Source organism: Strigops habroptila, chromosome 4 (genome assembly GCF_004027225.2).
Source record: "Strigops habroptila isolate Jane chromosome 4, bStrHab1.2.pri, whole genome shotgun sequence".
NCBI classification, from domain to species: domain Eukaryota; kingdom Metazoa; phylum Chordata; class Aves; order Psittaciformes; family Psittacidae; genus Strigops; species Strigops habroptila.
The window spans coordinates 57320671-57347953 of record NC_046358.1 but is presented as its reverse complement, the minus strand read 5'-3'; the positions used below and the strand labels follow the sequence as shown (position 1 = coordinate 57347953).

The following is a 27283-nucleotide window of genomic DNA, read 5'->3' as shown; positions in this document are numbered from 1 at the left end:
TTTGCATGAGGGGTTTTCTCATTGCTTTATGTGCAGTGACAGCTCAATCCAGCTGACAAGATCCAGTTCAGTTTTCACCTTGAAATAGTACATCCTCTCTATTGTTTCTGTATCTGCTGTGTTGTTTCACTTCTTCCTTTCAGTGCCAGGTGAAAGATTTGGAAAGGATGCTTTATGGAGTTAGTTATCCAAAACCCATTGAATGTCTGTGAGTTGGGCACAGACTTTCTTTTCTCCTTAGGAGGCTGACGTTTGGTGACACAGGGCTGAATGTCACTGTAGTTGATGCTTTGCTGAGCAGCCTTTGCCAACCAGTGAAAAATGAGGAGTCCTGCATAACCTAAATGAACTGATTATTCATAAAAATGTCACAAAGGGTCATGTGTAACAGAACTACTGTAAACTTAAAAATGGCTTGTTTTACATGGGGGGTGGGCAAGATGGTAGGGAAGAACAGAAAAGGAAGAGCAGATACGGACCCAAAGAAGGCAAGAGAGAGAAAGAGTAGTGGGGAAGAGAGAAAATGCCGAAGGGATAGAGATCAGGGCAATGTTTCCCAGCAAAACAAGGAAAAGGCAATTTTAATTTTTTTCTTTACTTCCTCTGCCCCACTTTTCAACCGCCCTTTTTTTTTTCCTATTTTGTTTTTTTCTATTCAGTTCATGTTCATTATCTACATCATCTGTGTAACAAATCCCTTGCTTCAAAACTTAGCTCCAGAACGTGCAAAAGCATCTCTGCAACACCTGCATATGTCATCTTATGATTTAATAAAAGTTCTAAGATTGGTTTAAATTTAGTGAGAGAGATGCCTAGGGACAATAGATACCAAAGATAATCAGATCACTTCCCTGGGGGGCTGAACTCGTGACCTTTTAACCTTCAAAATACAGAAAGCTGCCTCTTCTGGAGAGCTAAAAAGCCCCCAGCTTCATAACTTGACCTATTGGGAAGAGCTCACCTGCAGAAGGGGTAATCTCTGCTCAAGAGATGGGTAGGTCTTGATTCGTGTGTGCAGACCCAGACATCGGAGCCCCCAAAAAAAAATCACCTACTTGGAGTAATTCAGGCTTTTCTACATGTACTTGCTCATCTCTCCCTGCAGTGTAAAATGCTGTGTTGCTTCTTGAGTGCCTTTGGATTTTTTTTATCATCCTTCCAAACAAAAGATGTGATCACAATGGGTGCGAGGGAAGGAATAATAGAAGAAAATCTACTCAAACTAGATAATAATGTAGATTATATCTTTGCAAACTAATAGGATTTCAGTTAAGAATCTGAATAGAATACAATCAAAATAATGTTAAGGAGTTAAGCTTTTCCATTGATTTCTGACAAGGTGTAAGAAACCTGTTCTTGTAAAATGGGATGTCAATACTGTTGGTTCTGATGTTTCGTTACTGCTTTCTTCGGAGTCCCTCTTACTATTAAAAATGTTGTGGCCCACATCAAAATGCACAAATAAAAATGTAGTTCTTAAACATATCTTTTTTTTTTTTTCCCCAGCACTTCTCTTCCCTGAACTGCAGTGATAGGTAAGAAATATTAATTGAATTACTCTCCCTACAGAACACTAATACAAGATAAGTAGCAGCTGGATTTACTAGGTTATGAGATTAGTATTTCCTCAGCATTGGTTGAAATGGTGTCTTGTTACAGCAGAGCAGTTTGGGGCAATCCGTATCGACACTTGTGATACATAAACATTTGAAGAAATTATTTTTTCCATTACCTAGAGTGAAGCAGAAGTGAAATAATTTGCATAGCATGACACAGCAGGTCGGTATCAGGGCAAGGATAAAATCAGACACCTAGTTTAATGACCTGCGCAGTAGATTGTACTGCCTCAAGCTTAAACACCTGAAATAGAACTTTCAAAAACACCACTGTGATTTAAGAGAACAAATTTCATAGACCTTGTGCTCCCCTATAATTTAAATGCTCAAAAAAAGAACCATTTAGGGTTTTTATCATGTAATTTTCTCGCTGACTATAATGTGAGTCTGGCAGCATTTCTAGTCTCCTATTGTTCCTCTTCCTGCATTTGTTTCAAATAAGTTATCAAAGTGAATTGCTTATGTATTTGTATTACACCTTGCACAAAGGGGCCTCATCTGGACTGTAATACTATACAATAAATCCAAATGATAAAATCAACCAATTTCTAACAGGCATACACTTGGATCCGTCCAACTTAGTATAAACTCATAAAAGACTTCTAAAGAGGCTAGTCCAGAGTATTATTACCAGAGATGTGAAAGCAAGCATATTTTTAGTGTATTAAGGCATCAGGAGATTTTGTTATGAAGTCAAACCGAGTTTTAACACTAGCTTCAGTAAAATCAAGGCTCACATGAGAAGACGGGGAATTACTGTTCTGCTGTTGAGGAGTGCAGCTTTGGTAGTAGGACAATGAAGTTGTAAATGAAATTATGTTTTAAGCATGATCAGAAAACTATTGGGAGCCAAGGGCTAATGAACCATTAATAGTTACTGTAATAAAAGGTTAATCAATTATGTGCTGTTATAAGCAACCCATTAGGCCTGTGAGATACATGAACCATCTCTTTTTCAAACCTTTATGTCACTTATGGATGTGCTGACACTCTTTAGTAACAAGTACTGTTTGTATTTGTTTATAAAAGCAGTTAGTTGTTTGTTCATATTTTATAAACTTCCATGGAAAATATGACTTACTAATGCCTGCTACATATCCCTTACCTGGATTGATTTCAGGTAAGTTTTGCTTTAAATCGAGAAGTCCAAGAAGCCCTGGGTTCTGCCTAAATTTCTAGAGTGGAAGAATTTGTATTTTGTGATTGCAGGCTGAGTTTACAAAGAGAAAAATGAGTCTAGATAACACTATTATTACAGATGTCAGTGATACCCAACTTACTGCTGTCAGCTGCTACCAAATGTGAAATTGTTACACTGAAGTACAAAGACAGGAATAGGGAAATAAATGATGCTGTAGACGAATGTTCATTGCAGACCAAGCAAGATAATTGGCTTGTGATGGAGCTGTACTGGTATATTCTGTCAATATTTCGTCTCGTGTAAAGATGTTCATTGACTGGTTTGTCTAGCCAACTTTCCTGTATTGCTATTTTTTTTTCCTTTCAATGTTAATGTATACTCTTTTTCCCATTCAAATACCTGGTGTTACATTTTCTAATTTCCAAACGGGTTCACTTGGGCTAGTCTCCTTTACTATTATGGCTCGGGAAGTACATATTGGCCAACATTTCAGTTAGTTTTCAGAGAGGCTTAGAAGACTCAGGAGGCAGTCTGGGTTTTGAGCTTCATTGGCAGAGTTTGTCTTTGAGTACCTGTAGTTTTTACTGTCTCTATGGAGTACCAACTGATGGAAAAGAAAAAGTCATCCTGCCTTTTGGTGGGACACTTGCCTGCCTTCTCTCTTGAATTGTAAGTTTGCTTGTAAGTAATTAAAAAAAAAACCCAACACAAACCCTAAGACAAATCATCTACTGTTAAGATACTGGAATGTACATTCAAGATACTTCAAGGTTTAATTGTTCACAAGTTTATGCTTCAGAGTAGTGAGTCCTGGTATCTGCTGGGCTTTCTGCAGGCAGGCAAGATAACCCTAGTGTAATGATCACTTATAGAGGGTGACTACATGCTACAGCATGAGCCATAGCATTTGCTACTTTATCCTTTCACTGGATGAGAAGTACTTGAAATTTTAGTATGTTAATTAACAGGCGCCTCATTGTTCCTAATACTGGTCATGCTAATGTTAAATTTCTGTCTTGAGACTATCAAAAGAAAATGATCTAATTCGGTACAGAAGTCCCTATCTAATAGGAATGGAAGAGATTAATCTGTTGTATGCCTTCTCTCAAATCAGTGGGATTTCATATTGAGAGGAATTTTGCTTTTTAGCGTGTTTCCAAAAGTGTGCTTAGAATGTAAGGTGAAGAGAAGAAAGCAGCATGGACACGCCGAGCTACAGGGTCAGCTGCTGGTGCTGCCCCCGGTACAGGAGCTAATTCTGGGAAGGGTGTACTCCGGTACGGTGTGTTCCGGTGGCAGCAGCGGGGGTCGGTGGGTGGTACCAGGGCTCGCTGGGGTGGATGTAAGCGACAACCGGCTCTTCAGAAATAACCTCCCAGCAGCGGGGTGGGGGCACACCAGCAGGCTAAAAGACAAGCGCCTTGTAGTAGGAGGTGGTCGCTGACTCCGTTAAGCCAAAGGCACGTCTCCGCGTTCACCTCTCCAGGCAAATGGATGACTTTCCGCGTGAGCATCTATTTTAACGATACCGGCTGCACTCCCCAGCCGTGCAGCAGAGCGTGCTCCCGACAGCAACCGGGAACCAGCTCCTGCTTCTTCCCATCCAGGCTGGAAATTCTTTCCAGCCCGCTATGGGAATAGGCAGGGAGGGAGGGAAGTGTGCGCGCGAGGAGCAGGTGGGCCCCGCGGTAGCCCCTCCCCGCGCGGCCCCCGCCGGCCATACGGCGCTGGCAGCAGCCGGAGCGGGCCGCCCATTGGCGGAGCGCGCTGTCAGTCCGCGGCCGAGCAGCCCCGCCCGCCGGCTGCCTGCTCCCGAGTCTGACTGCGGAGCGCTGCCCGGCCGCGATGGGCAGCGGTGGCGGCGGCGTGGGGAGCAAAGTTTGCGGTACTCGGACTCCGCGCTGCCCGCGGCCCTGATGCCCGCGGCGGGAGGCGGCGCCTGAAGGCAGCGGGGCGCCGTGCTGCGCTGCTGCCGGCGCGGCTCTTGCAAAGTTTCAGCTATTTTAATGTCCTAAAGCCCAGGATTCTAATTATCAGCCCTCCCTACCCCCATCTCTCCTTCTAGGTAGGCGACAAATATTTTTATTCTGTGGATTAGAGAACTTTTTGCATGGAAATTTACTGACTTCCGAGTGGTCTCCGTTTCGGGGAAAGGATTTATTTTCATCGCAGTTTATTTTTGTTTTCTGGATCACAGGATTTTGGAGCTATATGGAGGGATCTCAGGATGGTGTGCACCAGGAAAACCAAAACTTTAGTGTCCACTTGCGTGATTTTGAGTGGAATGACTAACATCGTCTGCCTGCTGTACGTGGGCTGGGTCACCAACTACATTGCCAGTGTTTATGTGAAAGTGCAGGAGCCGATCTCAGAAAAAAAGTTAGAGGAAGACAAAGGGGACACTTTAAGGATTATAGAAAGGCTGGACCATTTGGAAAATGTCATCAAGCAGCACATCCAAGGTACCACTTTACCCCGCTTGCTTTCCCTCCCCTCCACAGCACGCCGCTTGCCGTCTCCATCGCTCCCCCACCGCGTTTGCTGTGTGTACGGCTGACTTTTCAGTCCCGGCCGGGGAGAGCCATGCTTCAGCCCGGAAGAGCCGGGGTCTGCGGGGAGGCTGCGGTGCGTGTGTGAATCCCGGCGGTCCCTTCCCGGTGCCTGGCGAGAGGGGCGGCGGGGGGTGACAACCTGCCCCGCTCCCCTCCCTCCTTCTCCTCCTCCTCCCGGGGCGGCCTTGGCACGGGGCGGGAAGTCGCGTGTCCGTCGTGCCCCGCGGAGGAGAGGGGTCCGCGGGCGCCGGGGCTCGGTGCCGGGGCGAGCCGGGCGGCGGAGGGCTCCGGGGCGGCCCGGCCCGCCCCCACCGAGCAGCCGGGCGCCGGGCTGGGCTCGGCCTGGTGCTGTAGTAAACCTGACCCCAGCTCCGTGCCTAGCTGTGTTTTGCTGAAGTAGGGGGTCCGCGTGGAGGGCGTCTTACTGTTACCGGCCTTGTTTTGTATTTGTTGTCTTTCTTTTCCAAAATGGGTTGCTGTGAGGGGCGTTTTTGTTCTCCTCCCCCTGTAAACCTGACTGTGCTAATCCGTGCTGCGAGTCTGTGTGCTGTCCGGGTGTGCTTAAGGTTTTCCCTTAGTGCTGCTGTAGTGCTGGGAGCCACTTGGGATTATAACTGGGGCAATCTCTCGTTTGTGTAATGCCTTTTTTAATTTGGTCTCCTTTTAACGGAGCTGTGGGAAAAGGGTTGAAGTGGATAAGTGTTGGGGGAGAATATGATTACTTCCTGGGAGTTTGGGATTTTGCATGACTTTGCTGGGTGATTTTGGTGACTTCCTTTATATTTTCATCACTGGTGTAGCATCATGCAGTCATTCCATCAGTCTGCTAAGTGGGTTGGGTAGTAAGGAGGCTGAGGGTGGGGGAAGGTTCTACCCTCAAACCTCGCAAAATCTAGAGGGACCATCATCCTCTGGCTCTGCATAACCTCTACTGAATGTTCAAATCCCAGTTCTAGTCTCCTAAATCTGAAAAGGGAGAGCAAACCTTCTGGTGATGGATACCTATCACCAGAGCAAAAAAAATCTCGCTTCCAGGCAGCTTTGGCCAACTGGTCTTCTGAGAGTATGAAGGAAGGCTGATCCCATGTGAATTTGGCATCCGCAGCTTGTCAATACTCATAAATTTGCAGCACTATTAAAGCCCAGCTACTTTCCTGTGACTTGTATTAATATTTTTTTAAAATATGACACTGAGCATTCAGTTTGCATATGCCTCCATTTCTCAGATAGTCTTGTCTTCTTAGGTAAATGAGTAAAATACTACTTTTCTTTTTTTTCTTTTTTCGTGGAGGATGAGTTACAGGAGCTCCTGCAAATTTGAAGTTCTCCCCTGCAGTCCTTAAGTTTTTCTTGATTCTTGAAATAGATTTTAAGAAGGAAATATGTTCTTGTCTGTGTGCCAGTGGAGTGCACTGTGGAAGCATGTATGAAGGCAAGGATTTTTCAAAAGGCGCTGTTAAGAGTTAGATATGTGAAGTTGATTGACTTTCCGTATGAGGATGGAGCGTAACTCCTTTGGGTTTGTTGATGTGAAGTTCAAGTACTCCTTTTTTCAAGGCAAATAACAATGTCCCTGTCGGCGTGTTCCTTTGGTCAGCGGTTCTTTTCTCGGAGTAGCAGAGAAAGGTATACTTAAATCAGAGGAGAGTACAGCATGGATTAGAGCATAAACTTTTTGTGACTATGCATAAACCAAACCAGAAGATGTTTTCCTTGAATAACATCTGTATGAAAGCTGAAGTCTTCTAAAAATAATTAAGTGAACAGTTCGCTAATAAGTACTAAAATGTATTTAGGGAAAAAAATAAACTTTACAAAGTTCTCATCCCTTACTGAAACCACTTTTAAAGATAAATAAATAATTATTTATCAAATAATGATCCCAAAGTAGATTTTCCATGCTTTTACTTGCCAAATTGTAGTAAGTGGAGCTCACAAGGAATTTCTGTGTCAGAGATTGCTGAATAAGATGTTAGTTTAATCTTAGCACTGTGAGATGCTGTGTATTCTCGTCATGGTGCAAAACTCATTTGAAGTCTTTGGAAGGAATATCCCAAGCTGGATGGGATTGGGAAGAGCTTGAAAGTCAGTTTTAAGAAATTATAAGTTTGAGATTCATTGCCACAAATCTGGTAAGCCAGTTGCCATAATGGTTCTGGCCAAAGTTCTAAGGGTTACCTGTAGTTTGCTATTAAACTTTTCCTTGGACCACTTCTTTATGTTGGAGAGAGGTGTCAATAGCTCAAATGTTCTGCAGTGCTAAACAGGCATGAAATTAGCATGGGTAATAGAATTGCATTCCATAGATATCCTGCAAATACCAGAGAGTAAGAACTGCTGTATTTTACACATGGGATTACGCTAATATTTAGTTTTAATTTGTTTTCTCATTGAATTGTTTGATGAGATGCCATCTGGGAATTCCTTTAGCATATAAATTGCAGTCTTGTAGTGTTTTATCAAATGTCCTGGAAATGAGAAGGAATAAGAGGTGCTTTCATATTAGAGGCTTTTCAAAGTATGTATTTTTGAAAAGACATTTTCATAGCAAGAAAACTATCAGATTGAAAAGAGATTTCCACATAAGAGAAGTTCAGAGAGAATGAAAGTATGCATGGCTTGTATTTGGAAAGAACAGTGTTGAAAGGTAAGTATTGGTACTGGTATTGGCCAACAATGGAAAAGCTTGAATGCACAAGTATGTATCTGCCATATTGCACATCTCCCTTTGGTGTGTGTTCCCACTTCTGCAAATGTTGAAGGATAATCTTCTGGGTGCTGGAAATGGAATAAGAGCATGTGTGCCTGCTCTGGCTGTGTGGTACTTCTCTGCTTCCTTCTTTCCTCATGTATTAATTTAGGTTGTTTTATCTATGGGTGTGCTGCACAAGAGTCTGCATCTGTATAGTGACTTCTGTGGTAGGCAGTTCGGGGCAGGATTGGCAGCACTGCAGTCTAGATGGGCACTATGGACCACAGAAAGAAATATTTTGTGTAGTGGAAGCATGGTGCTGGATCTTGAGCTTAAAGCCTGGGAATCGTGAATTCTTGGCTTCTGGCCTGTCACCATTTGCAGGACGGTTTTAGTATAATCATTGTACCTTTTTACAGTGATGATGACCTGCATGCTTTTCTGTGGCAGTGTGTTGTGGTGACTGGCATGGTGTTAACATCTGAATGCTATCTGACTAGTACTAAAGAGATTCTCCCCACCCCAAATCTTTAGTAGGAGGCATATGTCTAGCAGGCACCTTCCTGAGAGAAACTTAATTTCCACTTTCTTTTGAGTTTGCAAACAAGAGGGAGTATTTGTTGAGATAAATTATGTGCGTGAACAGTATGTTCTGTTGAGTTCACAAGGCACACACTGGTTCAGAAAACCCCAAACACTCTCATTTTATTCAAATCAATACAAGAGTGCTTCAGACAGATCACAACACATCGTTCATCTTAATAACGCACTGTGCGTTGGCTCTGTCACTACAAAACTGCCCTGAGTTGCATGTGCAGTTGGAAGATCATGTGAGCAAGGAGGCTACTCTTAGTTACTTAGTTTGTAACAGTGCCAAGACACAAACACTAGCAAGAAGGGAGCAATTTATTGTTTTCTGCAGCGTAGCTTTCGGCTGTCATAGGTGATGAGTTGAGCCTTTTTCTTGAAAAGCTGTGCTATGGGTAAGCTGGTATCACTTAAAACACCTCATGCATGGCAATCTGTCTTACTATGCAATGGCATTTTAGTATTTTTCGGCTTACCTAGTTTTAGTCAGATGATATTTGCATTCCAGCAATATTTTAAAATATTATGGACTATGTAGTCTATGAAATGAACTTGATTCCCCCGGTCCCCTTGGGACCTAAACAGAAATAATAAATTACATGCAGTTAATAGATGGAGTAGATGTAAGTTAAAGTTGTAAACACACAGTTCATTTCTGGACCAGTTGAATTCTTAGTTAAGATCAATGGATGACTACTAAGACATCTATACTAGGACTTTGGTCCCTCATCTTTGCAAGCTACTGCCTCTGTAGTCATAAATGGTTGGTCACTGTGTGGACTAATTTGGGAAATTTGTAAGAGAGGAGATATATGTGTTATCTCTCAGCCTGCTTCTTGGAATGATTCGCTCTGTGCATTCACTTAAGTTACGGTAGCTATCCCATAGCTGGATATCTAATCACGCTGTGTGGTCAGTTGGGGGAGGGAGATCTCCTGTGTGTGATTCATTCCCTGTGTCTTGCAACAGGTGTTAGGGTGGAGTTTGCTTTCAGAAATTGCATATTTTGAGTTTGGGAACGATGTCAACCCAAATACTTAATTTTAGCCATCTAAAGGTTTGAGTAAGTAAATTCTGTGTTTGGACAGAATTTATTTATTGATCTCAAACATGAAGAAGAAATGTAGTATATAAACCTCTGGTTTGTGATAGTCACACTCTGCAGGCTGGCTAGCTAGCTGGGTTCCACAAAGTCAGGCTCGCTAGGATTCACATGGCCACTCCACCATGTCTCTTACTCTTGTGGTACTTTCCTTTTGGGAATAATTGATTGTTAAATTCTCCCAGATTATTTCCCTCAAGCTCAAAAGCAATTGGGCATGTTTATCACTTGCTGCAGTGTATTTATTCTATTGAGAAACAAGTCAGCAGTAGACAATAGCCCTGGGAACACAGCTCTTGCTCCGCTACAGAGGGCCCTATATTCACAGGCTCTGTACAAGCAAAGAGACCTGCTGTTGCAATGTAACTAATTGCAAGAGAAGGAGCTACTTGGATATGTAAGACATGCAGGATTAATCCCATTATTTTTTCTCTTTAGGCTGTGACTTCTCAAGTCATTCTAGATTGCTGCATGTCAGTGCAGATTAATTTGAATTTAACTTTTGTGTTCATCCATGCTTAGAAATGGGTGTACTACAGACAGCCTTAATACAGTGATTTCAGCTAGAAGGCTTAAATTGCTGTAGATTTTCAAGCATTGCTGGAGGTGCAGGTACTTCAAGGACCATCTACTGAAGACATAATGATGTTTGTTATGTTGACTACAACTTGTGAATTTATTATTACTAGTATTAAGGTTAACTTTTTTTGCTTTTAAAATCTTAACTTCTCTTCTAATGATGTTGTTTCCTGGTGGTTCTTCCGCTGAGGATTTATGTTGCTATGGTTAGGCTGCAGTGGCCAAAACTCAAGAGTGGTAGTCTGGCCTTACTAAGGTAACTGTATTTTATTCCTGGAGATTGAATGATTCCTTTCATGAATTTTAATTTTTTTATTTTTTTTTTCTCCTCCTCTTCCCCCCCTCCGTTGTCAGCTCGATTGCTCTCTAGTAATTCTTCAGGTTTATACAATGGGAATAGCGTGCCAGTAGCTATTTTTTCTTGAGATTGTGTCTTTTGAGCCAGAAACAAGAAAAGTTTTTTTTCTATGAAGTGAGAGTGAATGGTGGCTTTGTAGTTGGGAAGCAAATTGACCTGGATTCTGTTTCCTTCAATCTAGACAATCTCTGTAGTTCACATGAAAGTCTTTAACAAAAGGTTTAAAAATGAATTGGGAGCAGAGGCTGGAAACTGTGACTTCTCTGCCCTTCACAAGTTCTCTTATTGCTAAGCTAGATAATTTCGCCTCTTTTCTGTGAAAAAGTTCATTTTATTTGACATTTGTTATCTTTGTATAATGGCACAGCTTCAGTGGAATGAGCAGATTGTGTGTTACAGTCTTTGAGCAGATGATTCATGTGTTGTGCAGAGATGGAGATAACTGTTCTGCTTATGGGTCTGGACACCTCTCAGTGCTGCATTTCTGCTGCTTGGTGTCACTTTGGGAAATGTTGCTCAGGTTGTTGTAAGCAGCCTAAAGCTGTGCAGAGATGCAAACTTCGGGCTTTTCATTTTCTGCTAGACAGTTGTGTCCATTTTAGTACTAATGAGTGATCTGATCTACACGACCAAAATAGAGGTAAATACATATGAAAAGAAACATAAACCAAGCTCTATACATAGGTGCTGGGAATTGTGTATTATATGTGAGATCAGCTTGGTCCCAGTGTCATGCTCTCTCATGGCAATACCTGCTTTTGCAGTCCAATGTGAAAAAACATTCTTCCGCTCAGGCATACTATGGCCTGGGGTCGATTATGATCTGCTCGTCAACTGTTGTGCATACAAAGGCAAGCAAAGAGAGCAATGGGAGGTGTGGCTTCTTTCAGGGTCTAAAACTCAAAAGAACCTTTGCTCAGAGGAGCCTGGTGCTGAGATCACCGTATGATGTGATAGGTCTGTTCTTGTTTACCATGTCAGAAAAAGATGGCTGTATCTGTACACAAGGTACACTGTCTGTGTTTCTGAAATAAATGCAGGAGTGTTATTGTACATTGAGTTCAAGATTATGTTTTGAGAGGTGTGCAAATGTGCTCTCTGCATAACAACATTGTTTCTGTTTTCTTTGTAAATTTTCTCTGCTCAATTGGTGTTTTGTAACCAAGGTGCTATTTTAACATGATGTCCTGAGTTTCCTGAGGCAAAGGCAGAGATTTTCAGGAGCTAAAACCATGACCGTAATCATTGCAGCTCTCCGGCACCTCCTCTCCTTGGCTTTGAAAATGGACAAATGAGAATATTCTAATTTCTTTTATATAATACGGAGATGGAAGGTCCAAGTTGCTACCCTGAAATTCTGTGCCTTTAAAATCCCAGCATGTGTCTTCTCAAGTCCCTAATGGATTCTTACTATATTATCTACTTAAACTATATGATTTTTAAAAATTTATGGTTTCTGTGACAGTAGCACTGTGGCAGCTAGCCACAGTGATCTGTACTGTACAAATGTGTAGTGGAACCCTTGATTTGGAGATCTTAGTCTCCATGGATAAGATCTGCAGGAGCTGGGCAGAAGAGGAGGATATAGCGAATTGATAGGGCCAAGTTTATACAGACTGTTGGGGGCAGGTTTGACTCACTGTCGGGCTTGCTCTCATCAATCACATAGAAGGTTTCTCTTCTCCCATTAGTAGTAGCCCAGAGTGTGTGAATCCTGCAGTAGGCAAACATTGCAGTGTCATGTAGTAGCCACATCGGTTCTCCACCGTAGATCTTGGCCTCACTGATACGGATTTGAGACTGACAGCTCTGAAGTATGAGATCAGATATCTCTCACATGCATGTTATAATTAGCACATCTTCCATACCAAATAATTGCCTAATTCTCTGCTTGTATCTTCATGATCTTAGTGACCTTGTATCAGTAACATCGGCAGGGGTGTAGAAATCCTGTTGAGGTTTTGCTTTTGCCAGTTCCTGCCTCCTAAATCTAAACCCTTATTTTAAATGTGAATGTTTGAGTCTTCCTTTTATTAGAGCTGTCACAGGTGATCTCTGAGAAAAGAGGATTTCTATAAGCAGCTTTCTGAAGAATATAAGAAAAAGAGATAGTAGTTCTGCTTTTTTTTTTTTTTCTTTGTAGAGAGACGGTCATTCTAGTCTTCATTTTAGGGAGATAATATAGATTTTTAGATGGCGTTATTTGCCCATATGTAATCTGGATCTAGGTAGAGATCTATTTCGTGGATCATCCAGCTAATGCAGTGAATTACCTATGCCTGCTTTCATGGTGGATTCAAATTCCTTTGAAGCTTTTCTTTCTGCATCGAGTCATGACTTGCCAAACTTACCAGTTTTTCTTTTAACTACAGCAAGTTTGGCATGCTGTAGGTAAAAGAAAAACTGACAGATAAACTTTTCCAGCACAGTAGACTCTGTGAGTCTGTACCCATCCATTACAGGATTATCATTGCAATAAAGTTATGGTTAGAGAAAACACCTTTAGGGATTTCTCCATGCATAGAATAAAGAGAAGAAAGCAGAGAATAGTTTTTAAAATAACTTTATTCTATTTGTTTGTGTCTCTCTGAGGTATTTATAATTTTACCAGCTGTGTATTGCATGATCATATGATGCCAGCATTTCCCTCTTCTACTTGTGCTAACAGGAATATTTTAAGTTGCTCAAGTGAAGGGTGGGGGAGTACTATGCTGTAATTGCTATGGTATTTCTGATTAGAAGACGTGTTCATTGCATGTGTAACAATTTGCAGGATGAAGAGTGTCAGGGAGTAAAGACGTACAAAAAAAGCTAAAGACTGTATAAGCATGCCTGAATGTTTTATCTCTTTTTAATTAACATGAAACTACAATTATTGAATGGAAACTATTGAGTTGCCGCTGGTGTCACTGAAACTGGTGAAAGTAGCGCTACTGAGTTTTTTTTTCTATGCAGTGAAAGGAAGCAGTGCACCGTTTCTGGTTCTATCTGAAAGCCTTTCACTTTCTTGTTGCTCTCAAAACCAGTTTCACATTTAGTAGGTTATTACAAATATATCTTACTAATTAAAACCGAATCTAGCAGTCACAAACACAAGACTTAGATTTATTTGATTTAGTTTATATAGATCTTTTAAAAAGTGTAGTATCTTCACTGAAGTAAGAAGCATTTGGCTTGCATACAGTCAGAATATCATAAGCATATTTCGTTACTGTTAGTCTCCAAGATTATAATCATGTGTTGTGGTTTTGATCTTGGTTTTTCAGGAGGTGGTAGAGTTAGTACTGTGTGACTTTACAGCATGATGTCAGCCATAAAGTCTGATGACATCATTAAACTTAGATGTCATTAAATGAGGTGTTTCAAGTTTGTGTTTAGCTAATATTTTCACATGCTTGTAAAGTCATATAAATTTAAAATGAATTTCAAACTGTTTGACATAAAACAAGCAAACCAACAATAAAAAAACTCCTGCAAGTTCCAAAGGAATGTTTAAAGCTGTACATAAATCCAGGAAATCCACTGAATTGATGCCCCACAAGCAGCAAGGCCAGAAAGAGCAGTAGCAAAATGACAACAGAAAACCTGTTTGGATAGATCATTCCAACCAGCAGCTTTCATTGCTCTAAACACAGGCATTGTAACAGGAATGCTTTTGGTATAGAAACATTTTAATCTCATTGATTTATTATTATATTTCATATAAATGCAATTCTGTCAACATACATGAGTTTTTCAGCTTGTCTTTCTGACATGAAAATAGTTTAAAAGCATTTTCATAGTGCTAATTCTAGTCTATTTTCATTAAATACTGAGAAAAATTTTGCATGTAAATGAATATGGAAATATATATACAAATATTTAAGATATATAAAAAATATCTGTATTATAGTAGTATCTTGCTATACAAATGTATGTATGTGTTTTTGATGGTTACACTAAGGATCCATGTCTTGTCTTGAAGGTGGGAAGGGTCTTTTCGCCATTGCCTGGCACGGCCTGATGTGGAAGAGTTTGTAAATGATAATGCAGCCACTGAAGCAAGAACTTGATCAGAGCAAATGGGAGCATGTTTGCATAATATCTCAGGATGGTGGCAACAGGAATAGACTCGTGCAGTCTGGAAATACAAAGGGCAGAAGTATTGCCTGAAGTGTGTTAGAATCAGGTTTTCAGACAGTTGTTAGTGCATTCTCCAGTAATTGAGTAATAGCTGATGGCTAGAGTGAGCCCTGCACATTTCATCACTTATTAGTGGAGACAGTTTTCAGGATGATTGACTGCTGGAGGAGCAGGTAGAATACTGGGTCATAGAGTGAAGGGGTCATAGAGTGATTTCTTATTTGAAGAAGTAAGCAAAGGAAAAGCTTTCTGCGTTACAACTTCTAGCTCTTGAGGGTAGATTTTTTTAGTCGTTCAGGCCTGGATCCTGTTTTCGTAATTAAGGAATAAGGTGCTGTTGGAGTATTTTTAAATTTGAAAAAGAGTAAAGTTCCTTGTTATGAGGAGGCCTGGAGACTTGAAAACACGTAATTGAATGTCATAATGTGTGAAACATTCCTTGGCTCCTTGCAGTCACACCATGTCAATATGTTTTTGTCTGCTTGACAATGTGTAGGAAATGCCTTTGATTTTGTAAAATTGCATGTAATTTCTCAACATTTCTTTTGATTGTATTGATTAAAGCTTTTCTGCCTTGCCTAGAGACTATTAAATAGCAAACCATCTGCTAAAAACAGACTGGCAACATTCCTGAAAATTAACATAAAAAAAAATGATTTCTAAATATACTTCAAAGAATGTTCCTGTTTGTGTTTTGAGATGAAGAGGAAAACAAAAGCTTCTTTTATAATCCGGCAAAAGGTTTCAGTACCTGGTCCAATACTGGTATTGTGTTCATACCGTGGAGAAAGGAACACTCACTGTGGCAAAAAAGCACAAAAATACCAGCTGATTAGCACAACAGTATCATTACAAATGCTGTCTCACGTGGCTGCATGTTTACCACCTGTATCAGTTACACAGGAATTGATGGCTAATCAGCCATTCAGCCCAAAGTACTCTGTGTGCTGCTGCCAGTAGTGAAACATGCTGATGGCAGTCACTAGCTCTGTGGACGCAAGAGTAGGTTATAGAGTAAAGCCCATCCCCCCCAGTTTTGTTAGTACAATGAGGTGGAAATATAAACTGGCATGAGCATGAGAGGGATTTTTTTTGGGTTTTTTTTGTTTTGTTTTGTTTTGTTTTTTTAATTATACTTTCTTGTACTCAGCAATTATTTTCTGATTTCACTTTATTAGTATCTTTGAGTGAGCAGCTTTTAGGTGCTGAAATGGAGAACATGCTTATACGAATAAGAACTCCAAGTGTGTTTGCAGTGTTGGGACAACAATAAATTTCTTGGCGTGTTAAGACAAAGAGCTTCTGCATTTAACCTAGCTTTTGTGAGTGGTTTTCCAGGTAGGAATGCCATGTAACTTCCATAAAGTGTCAATTAACTGCCCTCGGGAAAGAAGGTACAGGAAGGAAGTATTATTCAATACTGTGTGTGGAATGGAAGATAATTCTGGATATTTGCTTCTCCAGCAATTGGATAACTATATTAACTATGCAGTTAAGACAAACTTTAAATAGTAAAGCCATCTGTGCAAGTCCTGTGCATTTTCACCCTTTCTGCTGCTAAAAAGATAGGAGGTCTTTACGTAAAAGTGAGAACAAGGAATTCCTGGTAGCGGCTGCTTTCCCTTACATGAAAAACTTTAAGATACTGATAGATATTATGTTACTTTTTTTGGATTTCATTCTTTCCGCATAACAGAAGGTCCTTGAACTGAGTTCTCAGTCAGTGTGAATATACTCAAAGTTGTTGCTCTAAATTCTTTTCTCTGTTGGACTCGCATAAATTGCTGTCATCGCTGTGCTGCAGTAATTCATACAGCTGAGGTACTTTGGGACTGGGAAGTGAGTGGAGCGATCTGTGCAGAACAGTATAAAAAGCAATAACTCATTTTCTCTGTCACCTCTGCTGCCTCAGAATTCTGTCCTGGATACCCACAGGCTGCGTCGGGATCAAGAAGGGTGCCTCTTACTTGTCTTAAATCTATGCAGTTGCTTTTCTTGTATCACTGTGTAAGCAACTGGGTCTGAAGCACAGAGAAGGGGATGGGAAAGAAGAATCAAAGTATCCACAAGTATAAAAGTAATTATTAAAGGGGTTATGTGAAATACCGTGTCAAATTACAGGCACCTAGCTAGCCAGGCTGTTCTTGCCTGTCAGTGTGTAGCCATCTAACTGTCTGCCTGTTTTTACAATGAATATGGTGCAGAGAATGTGACAGTTTTAGCTGCAATGGCAAATTATGACAGTGCAAGGTATGACAGAAAAATAACCATGTAGGATGTAGCAGCTTAGCTTTGCTACATTAAGCTAATAAAAAAGCATATTCTTCCTTTTGTAAAAAAACAGTGTATCTCTTTACTCTTTTTTTAATGTTCGTACTACAAATTTATTAAGAGTGACTTTGAATTTGCCTTTCTGGTTTTGATGAGAACAGACGTTATTTTCTTCCAACTTCTCAACACCTGGAACTGGCAAAATTCCTGAAGCTCATTCAATTATCATCCAACAAGCAGGGGTTATTCAAGCAATTTACCTCCAAGGGCCAGTTCAACACAGGGTGGGGAAAAAAAAACCACCTTTTTCATTGAATTTAAAATAAACTCGAGAAGTCCTACTTATTTCGTCAGAATAAGTAGCTGTGTCTTTTAGATAAAAAAAAAAAAAAGAGGTAATTTGATGAAGTCATACTCGTCCCCTTCTTCATTACATGAAATATATGAAGCTTAATAATTTTCTTAAGACTCAAATTTGAACATGATAAACTGTAGGTTTTTGTTGCTTCTTAGGAAGGAAGGTAAACAAAAGCTCCCTCCCTCTTTGTGTGGTGTTTCTTCTCACTGAACTGCACACCTGTATAAATACAGTGCTTGAGTCATTCCCACTTAACTGCAGAGAACAGTGAAAGCAGTGAGATGGAGTTTAGCCCTCCTGAGGTAAACTGATGGGATATTCAACAATTCTGGCATGGCTTTAATGCTATTGTTACAACCCCTTTCCTGCAGTGTCTGGAACTTGCAGTCACCTCAGACAGTGTGAGGAATACCAGGAGCAGAAGGCCCTGGCTGTGAAGAAACTTCACATTTAAATTTCGCATCTTTCAGTTCAGACTTCCCAAGGAGAAGTTGTATATTCTCCTTATGAGGACAAATGGAAGTATCGATCGTGATATTTACCTTTAGGAAAATTGAGACCTGAGCATGGTGTTTTGGCAGCATAACTTTTCCCAGCACTGTGCTCAGTATGTTTTCAAGGTATCTCATGTCTAGCAGTGTTAGAACTTGCCTTAGCAGCTCCAAATCCAAAATATAAACTAAAATGGCAATTACAATTTGGATTGACATTTAAGTAGCTTAAAACACTGCAACAATGCCATGTGGCAGGATGTGCTTATGGCCCAGTGAAGAGCATGGTGACTTCCTTTTTATTTTTACCTCTGTATTAACCCTGCTCTTTAAACATTCATAGTAAGTTAGGAGTTTTCAGTTAGTGGGCTTTGCATAAAAGTGGGTAGGAAGAGGTAAGTTCAGTCATGGGGTGTCTCTTATGAACATGTAGAGTTCCCATGCTGCCTATCTCTTTGGAAAAAAAGGGAAAGAACCCAGAAGTAATGATTAACCCTTGCCAGTTGTGTCGGACTTCCCCCATGAGACTGGAGGCTCCTCTGGAAGAACCTCATCAAAGGGACAGTGATCTTGCCACAGTATTGACTTCTAGTAGAGTGTCTTTTTGTAAACCTTGTGTTCAAGTTAATTTTACTTCTTCAACATATTTTCTTTCTTTAGGATTACCTTCAGATTTGAGTTTTCCTTCTTCCAAGATAGCTAAGTCCCTGTTCAGTTCACAGTTTCTATGCATAGAACAAACAGGCTGTATGTATAGATAGGGTCTTTTTTTGGTAGGTTCTCTGGCTGTAAAAAATGTCTAAGTACTCTGAAGCTTTTGTAACAAAAATGTCTGCCCCCTCTTACTTAGTCTACTCTTCTTTGCCAGGCAGAGTAACTGTGTGCTGCTTAACCAGACTTGCTTGTATTCTTGAAAGGGAGAAAAGGGCAGGTGGAGATGGGCTCGTCTGGAGCTTACTCTGTGTGCCAGTTAGTGCAGTTGCCCCTCTCCCCTTCCTACCTTTACGGAGGATGGACTTGTGCACGCATCAACAAAATAGTTGAATTTACTGTAATATTGTCACACACTGGCTTATGTGTATATGGTTCTTCGCAGTTGTGCAGATTAAGCTCAGAATGTGCATTATTTGTGGTTTTAGTTAAAAATTTAAACTGCTGTTTCTTGTGTGTTTGAAGGTAAGGTTAGACTCCTTATGTTCTTGTTATAACTCATTTTCCAGAAGTCTGAAAGCATGTAGTTTCTCCAACATAACTTCCTTTCTGCTTCCTGAAGAATACCATTTATTGAATCCCTGAGTCTTGAAGCTACATGTAGACTTCTTACAAAAAATACTCCAAGCTCTGCATGCAGGTTGTTTTCTCAGTTGTTTGGTGTATGCAACTTCTTGAATGCCTTTGTTTATTTATATATATGTTTTAAATTGGCTCTTGATTGTCATGATGTGTTTTAGAACTGCCTTTTACCTGAGTAAAGTACAAAAAAGTACAATCAAATCAGTAGACAGTGTGAGTAAACCCCTTCAAATTAGAAATGATGCAAAAAGCGGTGGCTGTCAGAGAAGCAGGCTTTCAATATGGTTTTTAAAAGCTTGTAAATCCCATTTCAGTAGGTTCCTTTAGATATGTTTTGAAAATTTCTTCCATAAGCGACTTTGAAGCCTCAACTGCTTAAGCTCCTTTAATACATGTTACCTTTCTTAGGAAAAAAAAAATAAAATTAATCCTTAAATTGCTTAAGGTATGCCTCAGAATTTTCCCACATGCATTACTGGTGTTACAATTCAGACGAGAGAGACCCCAGGAGTTACACTATTTGCAGTACTTTTCTTCCCTGTCTTACGTATGTGTGGTGTATACAAATATATTTGTAGATAGTCCATAATATTTTAAAAAATAAGCAGAAAAGCTTAAAATTACTGTAAGGATGTTGATGCTTCCTTGGACAGCAGTGGTGATACGAAATATTAGATTGCACTGTTGTCTGTTTAGTAAGACAACATTGAACTTTCTCTTTACAGACAGATACTTGCTTTTTCTTGAATTAAATCGTTCAGGAGTAGACGTGTCACTCCGGTAGGAGAGGCATGAGTCCCCTGACACGGAAGGTGGGCTTCTGCCTGTGAATGTGGTGGCTGTCAATAGCCTAGTTTGTGCACTGTTACCCGGGCTGCGTACTTCTATTTCTGCCTCAGCAGCAGCCTGAACTGTGACTCAGTAGCGCTTAAATCTACATGGCCGTGTTTCTCCAGAGCACAGGGGCTGGCAGTTGTACTAAATATTGTTCCTTTCTAGCACAAATTCAGAGCTGTGTCACAATTCTGTTGTGTTAGTGGAGGTGCCTCTACTGCCCGTGGCCAGTTTATATTCAGCACTCATTTGCTGACTTCATATATAATCTTTTTGTATCAGATTTGAAAGTTTTGAGTGTACTATATCACCATGATATGTAGTCATTCCTAGTAAGAGAACTAGAGGTAAAAACCAACTAATATAAATTCTGGGGAATTCACACAATAAAATTATGTTATAATGTAATTGCTTAAAATCACTACTAGTAATAGGTACATTAAAAGGAGGGATCAAATACTTACAGGGTTATCTCGTAACCTTTCTATCTTTTACTTCTGAATCTGAATTAAGAAAGCAATGTTTTGTTTATCAGTCTGCCTTTCTGGTAACTTTGGAATCTAGTAGTCAAATTGATGGGAATCTGAGGTTAAAAATCTTAGAAATAATTATATCTGTATGAGTCTCCCACAGGTAACAGGGGGAGACTCTTTAGGTACTCTGCTTTGCCAATTGGAAAGCTCCATTTATTAAGATTCACTGTCAGCGAATGTGCATAGAAAAGAAGACCTGTCTGCACCCAAGAATTTCCTAAATGTTGGAAAATTTTTAGAAGAGCTCACATAACCCTTAGAAGTAAGTCCAAAGGACAGCCCACACTATCAGCTCTTGTGCTTAGTGATCTGAGTTATTTAATTGTGCCCTAGGTCCTTTCTAAGCTTCTTGAAAAGAATTCCTGTGCAGAACATGGACTTTCCATTCTCCTAATATCAGGAGAATGGAACTGCAACTTCCTGGTTTGTACTGCAGAACATGTGCTTTTTTTATCAGCTAAACTGAATTCTGATTGCAGATGGCTGAAAAACTGGGACACAGCAAAATTAGCAGCAGTATTAATAAATGAGACAGAAAGCGTACTTTGCGATTTTCATGTATTGTTTAGAATATCTTTGGAGCTGATCATCCATTTTCCTCAGCTTCAGGATTTCCTTTGACAATGAAGGGATCATGGTCTTTCAAAGGTCGTGATTAGGAAGTACAGTGGTTGTTGGAATCCAGCATCTCTGAAAGTGGGACAGTGAAACATGAAGCTGGGTTCTTGATTTCAGGAGCCCAGTGCCCGTTGTTTGCAACAACGTAATGTAAAAATAAGTGAAATCTAGATGGGAAATTGCCAGGCTGCATGTGTATGCTCAGAGAGTCTGTGGAAAGGGTCGTGCTTTTGACAGGCTTTGGGCCTAATTTTTATAAGTTTGGAAATGTCTGGACATATATTGTCCCTGTGACACTTGGTATGTACATAGTCTAAAGCGAGGGAGGTTTTCTGAGTAGTAGGTAAGATGTAGAAAAATGAAAAGAATCATTCTACTCAGAAACACTTGTGAAGCCCTCATGAGTATTTCTATTTGTGACTGTATATATGTAATTTCTATGTGTGACTATGTATATATATGTATATAAAACCACACATTTAACAGTTATGAAACTTCAGGAGACCTAATTTGAAGAAAAAAAAAATCATCAAATATGTTGTTCAGTGGTCAGCAAAATATTTTATAAAGAATTTGTTTTGCTTAGGATTGTGTAGATGTATCACTTTAAAGGGTAGAACGGCTACTATGACAACTAATTACTTTGTGGCTTACAAAGCCACATTGTGGTCCTAGGTGGGTAACATAGATAAAAGTTTCAGTGTTTGAATTGGTGGAGAATGATTTCTTCCACTACCTCACTACCTGAAGATTTTTCCTGTTTGCTCAAGATGTTTGGTACCCTCCTATAATAGAGTAGCATTTTGCAGCTGGCATTTACAGGGTGGCATTTTGGCATACTTCAGAGCACTGCTTCACCACTTAAGTTAGCCAGTTGATTTTTATGTAATCATTTGCCATTCTACAGGAACCTGAACTTTGCTTCAGTAATTCTTTGCCGCTGGGCAGAGGAAGGTTAGAGTGTCAATAAGACTTGCTGATGGGCAGGCTGCAGTTAAAAAGTTTGATGTACTGTTTCCTGACATCTGTGTTTTCTACTTAAATTAAGATCAGCTTTATAGAATCATAGAACAGAATCATAGAATAGTTAGGGTTCAAAAGGACCTAAAGATCATCTAGTGTAGTCAACTCTGTCTTCACTCTGTGTTGAGGTGCAAACGCAGGCCCCTAGACCAGTTTGGAGGGGAATGGTAACATGTATCTGGATTTGCACTTCTTAAGTTTGCAGAAAGCTATTCCAGATTTCTGTTTGGATCTCCACAGCCATTAGAGCAGGATCATTACTGCTAATAGAGTGATCAGTTAGGGGAAAGATGAGTGTCTGGTGAAAGCCTGCCACTTTGAATCGCTGAGGTCTGGATTAATTCTTTCAATTAATGGTCCTTCCTCCTTTTGATATTACTGCTGGTTGTTCTCCCAGCAGGTGGGGATGATTTTTCTTTCATTCTGGCACAGGTGACACGTTTAGCTTGCTGAGCTGATTAATATCCCTAAACAAAAGCTTCAGTGTTTACCGTTCTAGGAAGAGGCTTGTCAAATCCAATCAGCCATTATATTTACATGGCAAATTGTGTTTGGGATAAATTGTAATCAGCCTGTGTGTGAATGTTTTTATGAAACAAAGCACAGAAACTTGACACTGTTTGGGGCCGTCTGCAATGAACAGAATTGCTAGAAGAGTGCTTGCAGCAGGAGGAGAAGCATTGTTGCCTCTTTAGTAAATTTTTTTTTTTCTTCAGTAATGAAAATTCTTTCCCTATTTTTGTTAGGAACCTTCTTTGTCAGAGGAGGCATTTATCTCTTCTTGCTTAGGCTCAAATTAGATGCTAACTGCTTTGGTAAAATGACAGTTGACCTTGTGTCGGTTTTGTATATAGGCACTGAGATTGGCCATTGGGACTCGACCCCTTCTGTCACTAGGTTGGATGAAGTCCCTTTCCTTGTCTTGCATTACACAAGGAATACTACCCTACACTTGTAAATTAGTAAAAAAGGAACAAGGATTTGCGAGAAAGATGCTGTGTTTCATTTTGAGAGCAGCTTTTTATGGTACAGAGGTAGTTGTACTCCACCTTTTTGAAATCTGTGCTATCGCGAGGTGGTTAAGCAGGCACGTTTGCAGGGTAGTGTTACTATGTACTGTTCAGAAAGGAAAAAAAGGAGTTGTGAAGCCTGGCCTAGCAAGGAAAACTCCAATAGTCCGTCAACTTCTGGTGTTGTCCGCTCTGCTACTTTGTATTACCTTGGCAAAATTTCAGCTAGCAAGTGCTTGTAGAGTTATGGATTGTTTTGACAGTGGCTGAATTTTCTTTAAGAAAAATCTTATTCCATCTGCTGACTAGAGTATGATGGTTTTGTAAAGCATATATTTTCTGCAATTTCGTGTCATTTAATTTAGTGCTATAGCAAAGGTTTTATATCATTAGGAGAACTTCCTCAAATGAAGTCTGAAAAGCCACTGTAAGGGCTATTGAGGATCATAGCAGTGCTTTACCTGAATGAGGATTCCTGTTCATTAGGTTAAGCTGATACTTACCACAGTAAAAGCCAAATTAATTCATGCCTTCATAAGAATTGCCTAGCAACATACTGACAGAAGGCAATTATTTTCTCTTTTAAATTTTCGTTGAATACTTTACATGTTGATCACAACAAAAAAAACCCTAAACCAAAACAAAAAATAAAACACCCCCCCTCCCGACAAAACAACAACAAACAAAACAACCAACAAAAAACACAAAACCAAACTCTTAAGTCTTTGACTAGGGGAACAATAAAGAAAATTCTGGTAGATAACTAGGAATATTTTGTAAATGCCTGCAGGCTTTGAACATAACACTGTAAGGAACTGCAGTTTAAAAGGTCCTGAGGTTAGCATTAATTTGGTAAAGTAATGACAGATAAGAGGGATGTAAATAGAAATTCCTGTGTGTGAATACATAACCTCTGCAACATATTTGCCAACTTTTCAAGGAATGTCTGATTTTAATGTATGTTATTGATTGGTTTTTCAACCCAGAAGCTCTGTTTAATTATTAACACATTTCTCTTTAGGAATCGCCAATTTCTAATGTGTCCTTAAATGCAAAAACTCTTTCCTTCCTCCCACTGCCCCTGAAATCCCTGAAACAGTGACCCTTATGCCTTCATCTGACTAAGATGGTGTTTACTCAGAGCTGCAGTATAACTTACAGAAGAGCTGGGTTGCCATTTACTCTATTAATATCTTAATTCGATTAAGCTTGTGCTAATGGCCTCAGTGCCTTGAACACATTCATTCTAATGGAATGATTCAGGCTATTGATTTTTCAGCTGACTTTATTGTATGCCTTAAGGTACAAAGTCAGGGGTGTCAGCTCTTTGTTCTGCAGATTGACTTCAGAAGTGATTCTGTACAGTTTAGAATAAGCATTCCAAGTCAATGGTGTCAGCCTCCAAGTTTCACAGAGTTTCAGGTGCTCGCGGAGTTGGGCTTTACTGAGAAGGAGATTTGATTAATGGAAATGTTCATTCTGTACATCCATTTTTTTCTACACATAGTTTCCCCCTAATGTCTCTCCAGAATATAAGCATCCAAGATTTGCATATTTGATTTTTCTGATCCGGAAAATGTATGCAGCATTAGACTATCCTCCCTTCATGCACAATTCCCTATTAAAAGTTACTTGTTTCAATTTATTTTCCTTGCATTGGACCTGAAAGTTTTCCAGGGAAAATCTTTTATTTTCTGAATTGCATAGTCCTTTACTCTTTAATCCCGGTGACTCCTGCAGTCCTACTGGCTTGGTCAGTAAAGTAGTGGTCAGCATGAGCGAGACTAGTGTAACCTGCTCCACTGCATTTTAATAGAAATTAGTTTCTCTCTGACTCTGTTGTTTTTCCAGATCAATCCGTAGCTTGTTCCTTGAGTAATTTTTGGAAAGCTATGGCTGGAGCAGTCACTCTTGAGTATTAATGAGTAGAGAAAAGCCTGGGTGTTTTATTCTGTATGTTCCAGATTATTATGAACATGTAGTATTTTCCTCCTTCTTACAAGTTTTCCTTTCTCAGTCATGTAAGAATAAGAAAACTAATGCGTGTGTAGAACATAGTTAAAATCTGTTATGACAGTGGAATTGATGAGTTCAGCTTATCCCTGTGTGCCAGTTAAGATGAAGAGGGCAGATGTTAGTCATTCACCTTGGGAAAAAATGCATTTATTCACTTGCAAAAAAGTCCAAGGTAAACTTTGAAAAACATTTTATGAAATAAACATCTTGAGAGAGAATTCCAGTGCAGCGTTTCTACGTGTTTATTTACTTGTGCAGCTGGGAGAAAAGAGGAAAGAGAAATACCCCCACACATTTATTTGTACAACAAAATGGATAAAAACACATACTAGGAGCTTGTTTTCTTCCTGCTACATTTGCTGAGTCAAATCAATAGTTTTACTGTGATATGTCTTAGAATTTTGCCTGAGGTTTTCAAGTTGATCACAACTTAAGGGAAAAAAAACCAAACAACTCAACCCAACAAATCCACAAACTTGGCCAGGATACATTTTCTTTGACTCGATGAAGGCCAGGATTCATTTTGAAAGGTATACTTACACTGGAGTTGACTTTTGAATTGAATTTCTCCTGCCTTGAATGCATGATAGAATCACAGAATGGTTTGGGTTGAAAAGGACCTTGAAGATCATCTAGTTTCAACCTCCTGCCACAGGGACACCTTCCACTAGACCAGATTGCTCCAAGCCCTGTCCAACCTGGCCTTGAACAGTGCTAGGGATGGGGCAGCCACAGCTTCTCTGGGCAACCTGTGCTAGGGCCTCAGCACCCTCATAGTGACTAACTGAAGCAGCAACAGTCTTTATTCTGCACAACAAAAAGGAGCAGAATCATGCCCGAGCGGATACTTTTTAAAAGGCTGTGTGCAAGTCTAATATGAGCTCTGCTTATCTTTCTACTCAGAGATGTCTTTCATTTCACAATGCATTTTATTGATTGGTTAGCCTTAAAACTGAAATGGTGCTCTGTTTTTCACTTCCATTTCCCTTAAATGAGCATTATGGAGAGTGGGAGATGAATTTAGCTGACTGAAAGTTTGTGTCAAGACTCCCTGTAAAGGAAGAGGCTCAACTCCACCTGACATAGAAGCATTCTGGTTTCTTCATAAAAGCACTTGCTTCTCTCCACAAACTGTAAAGGGGACTGAAGTTTAATAACCCACATGTAGATGCCTGCTGTAAAAGGAGCTTGAACTGACTAACCCACTTGTAGATATCCACTCTGTAAGTGTTTACAGTTAGATGAGATGAACCCCACTTTAAAGGTCTGTCAGTCTAAATCTCTTGAAATCAATAGAGCTAATCACATGCGTGAGGTTGGCCAGTTTTAAGCTAAGAAGTTCTTTACTGTGAGGGTGGTGAGGCACTGGAACAGGTTGCCCAGAGAAATGGTAAGTGCTCCATCCCTGGCAGTGTTCAAGGCCAGGTTGGACGGAGTCTTGGGTGGCATGGTCTAGTGTGAGGTGTCCCTGCCCATGGCAGGGGCGTTGGAACTAGACGATCTTAAGATCCTTTCCAACCCTAACTATTCTATGATTCTATGTCTTCTAACAAGTAAATGAAGTTTGTTTTTTCTTTTCTATATGAGCTAACCAGTATTTTGTTGTGGGTTATGTTAGTCGTTAGCTCTTAGGAGGTGGTGTTGTCTTTTTAGGTTGACCAGACTACCCTTATGTAAGCTGTATTGTTGAAATAAATACAGTCCCAAGATGTTCATCTCAGTATTTTAGCACGAATATCGTTGTCTGTTGTAGATGTGAAACTATATATAAATGTGTTGACATAATGGCTCTGCGTTCTAGTTGCGTCTGTAATAATCCCCTATTCCACTGGCAGTTAACTGTCTTCATTGTATTGAGCCTTTTACTTGGGATAATAAGGCTCATTAAATAAAACCCTCTTAAACATTACACTTAGGATGTGTTATGCACAGCTGTAATAATGCTGCAGAACATGGACCAGAAAATAATACGTGAGACAGGAGGCTAGTAAGCAAGCAAAGTATTTCTGTGCAGATTGGAGATATTAATTTATAGAAGAACTACAGAAATTATTTCTGTTGCCATTTGGGAATCTTGGGTGACAAG

At 40.1% G+C, this 27283-nt stretch overlaps 1 protein-coding gene across 10 annotated transcripts in view; it reads left to right on the top strand.

The window, feature by feature from the left end:
* Positions 1–4550: 4550 nt before the first annotated feature.
* Positions 4551–27283, top strand: part of GALNT18 (polypeptide N-acetylgalactosaminyltransferase 18) — a 231306-nt gene continuing 208573 nt past the window's right edge. For 7 of the 10 annotated variants that reach the window (XR_003991255.1, XR_003991253.1, XR_003991254.1 and 4 more), the window contains exon 1: positions 4561–5219. Coding sequence is in view for 7 of the 10 variants with exons in the window: in XM_030484931.1 (XP_030340791.1) it covers positions 4985–5219 (235 nt within the window). In the remaining 3 variants the exon portion in view is untranslated. Of the gene's footprint in view, positions 5220–27283 lie in introns of all 10 variants that reach the window. The other 3 variants (XM_030484926.1, XM_030484929.1, XM_030484930.1) reach the window with 3 other exon arrangements.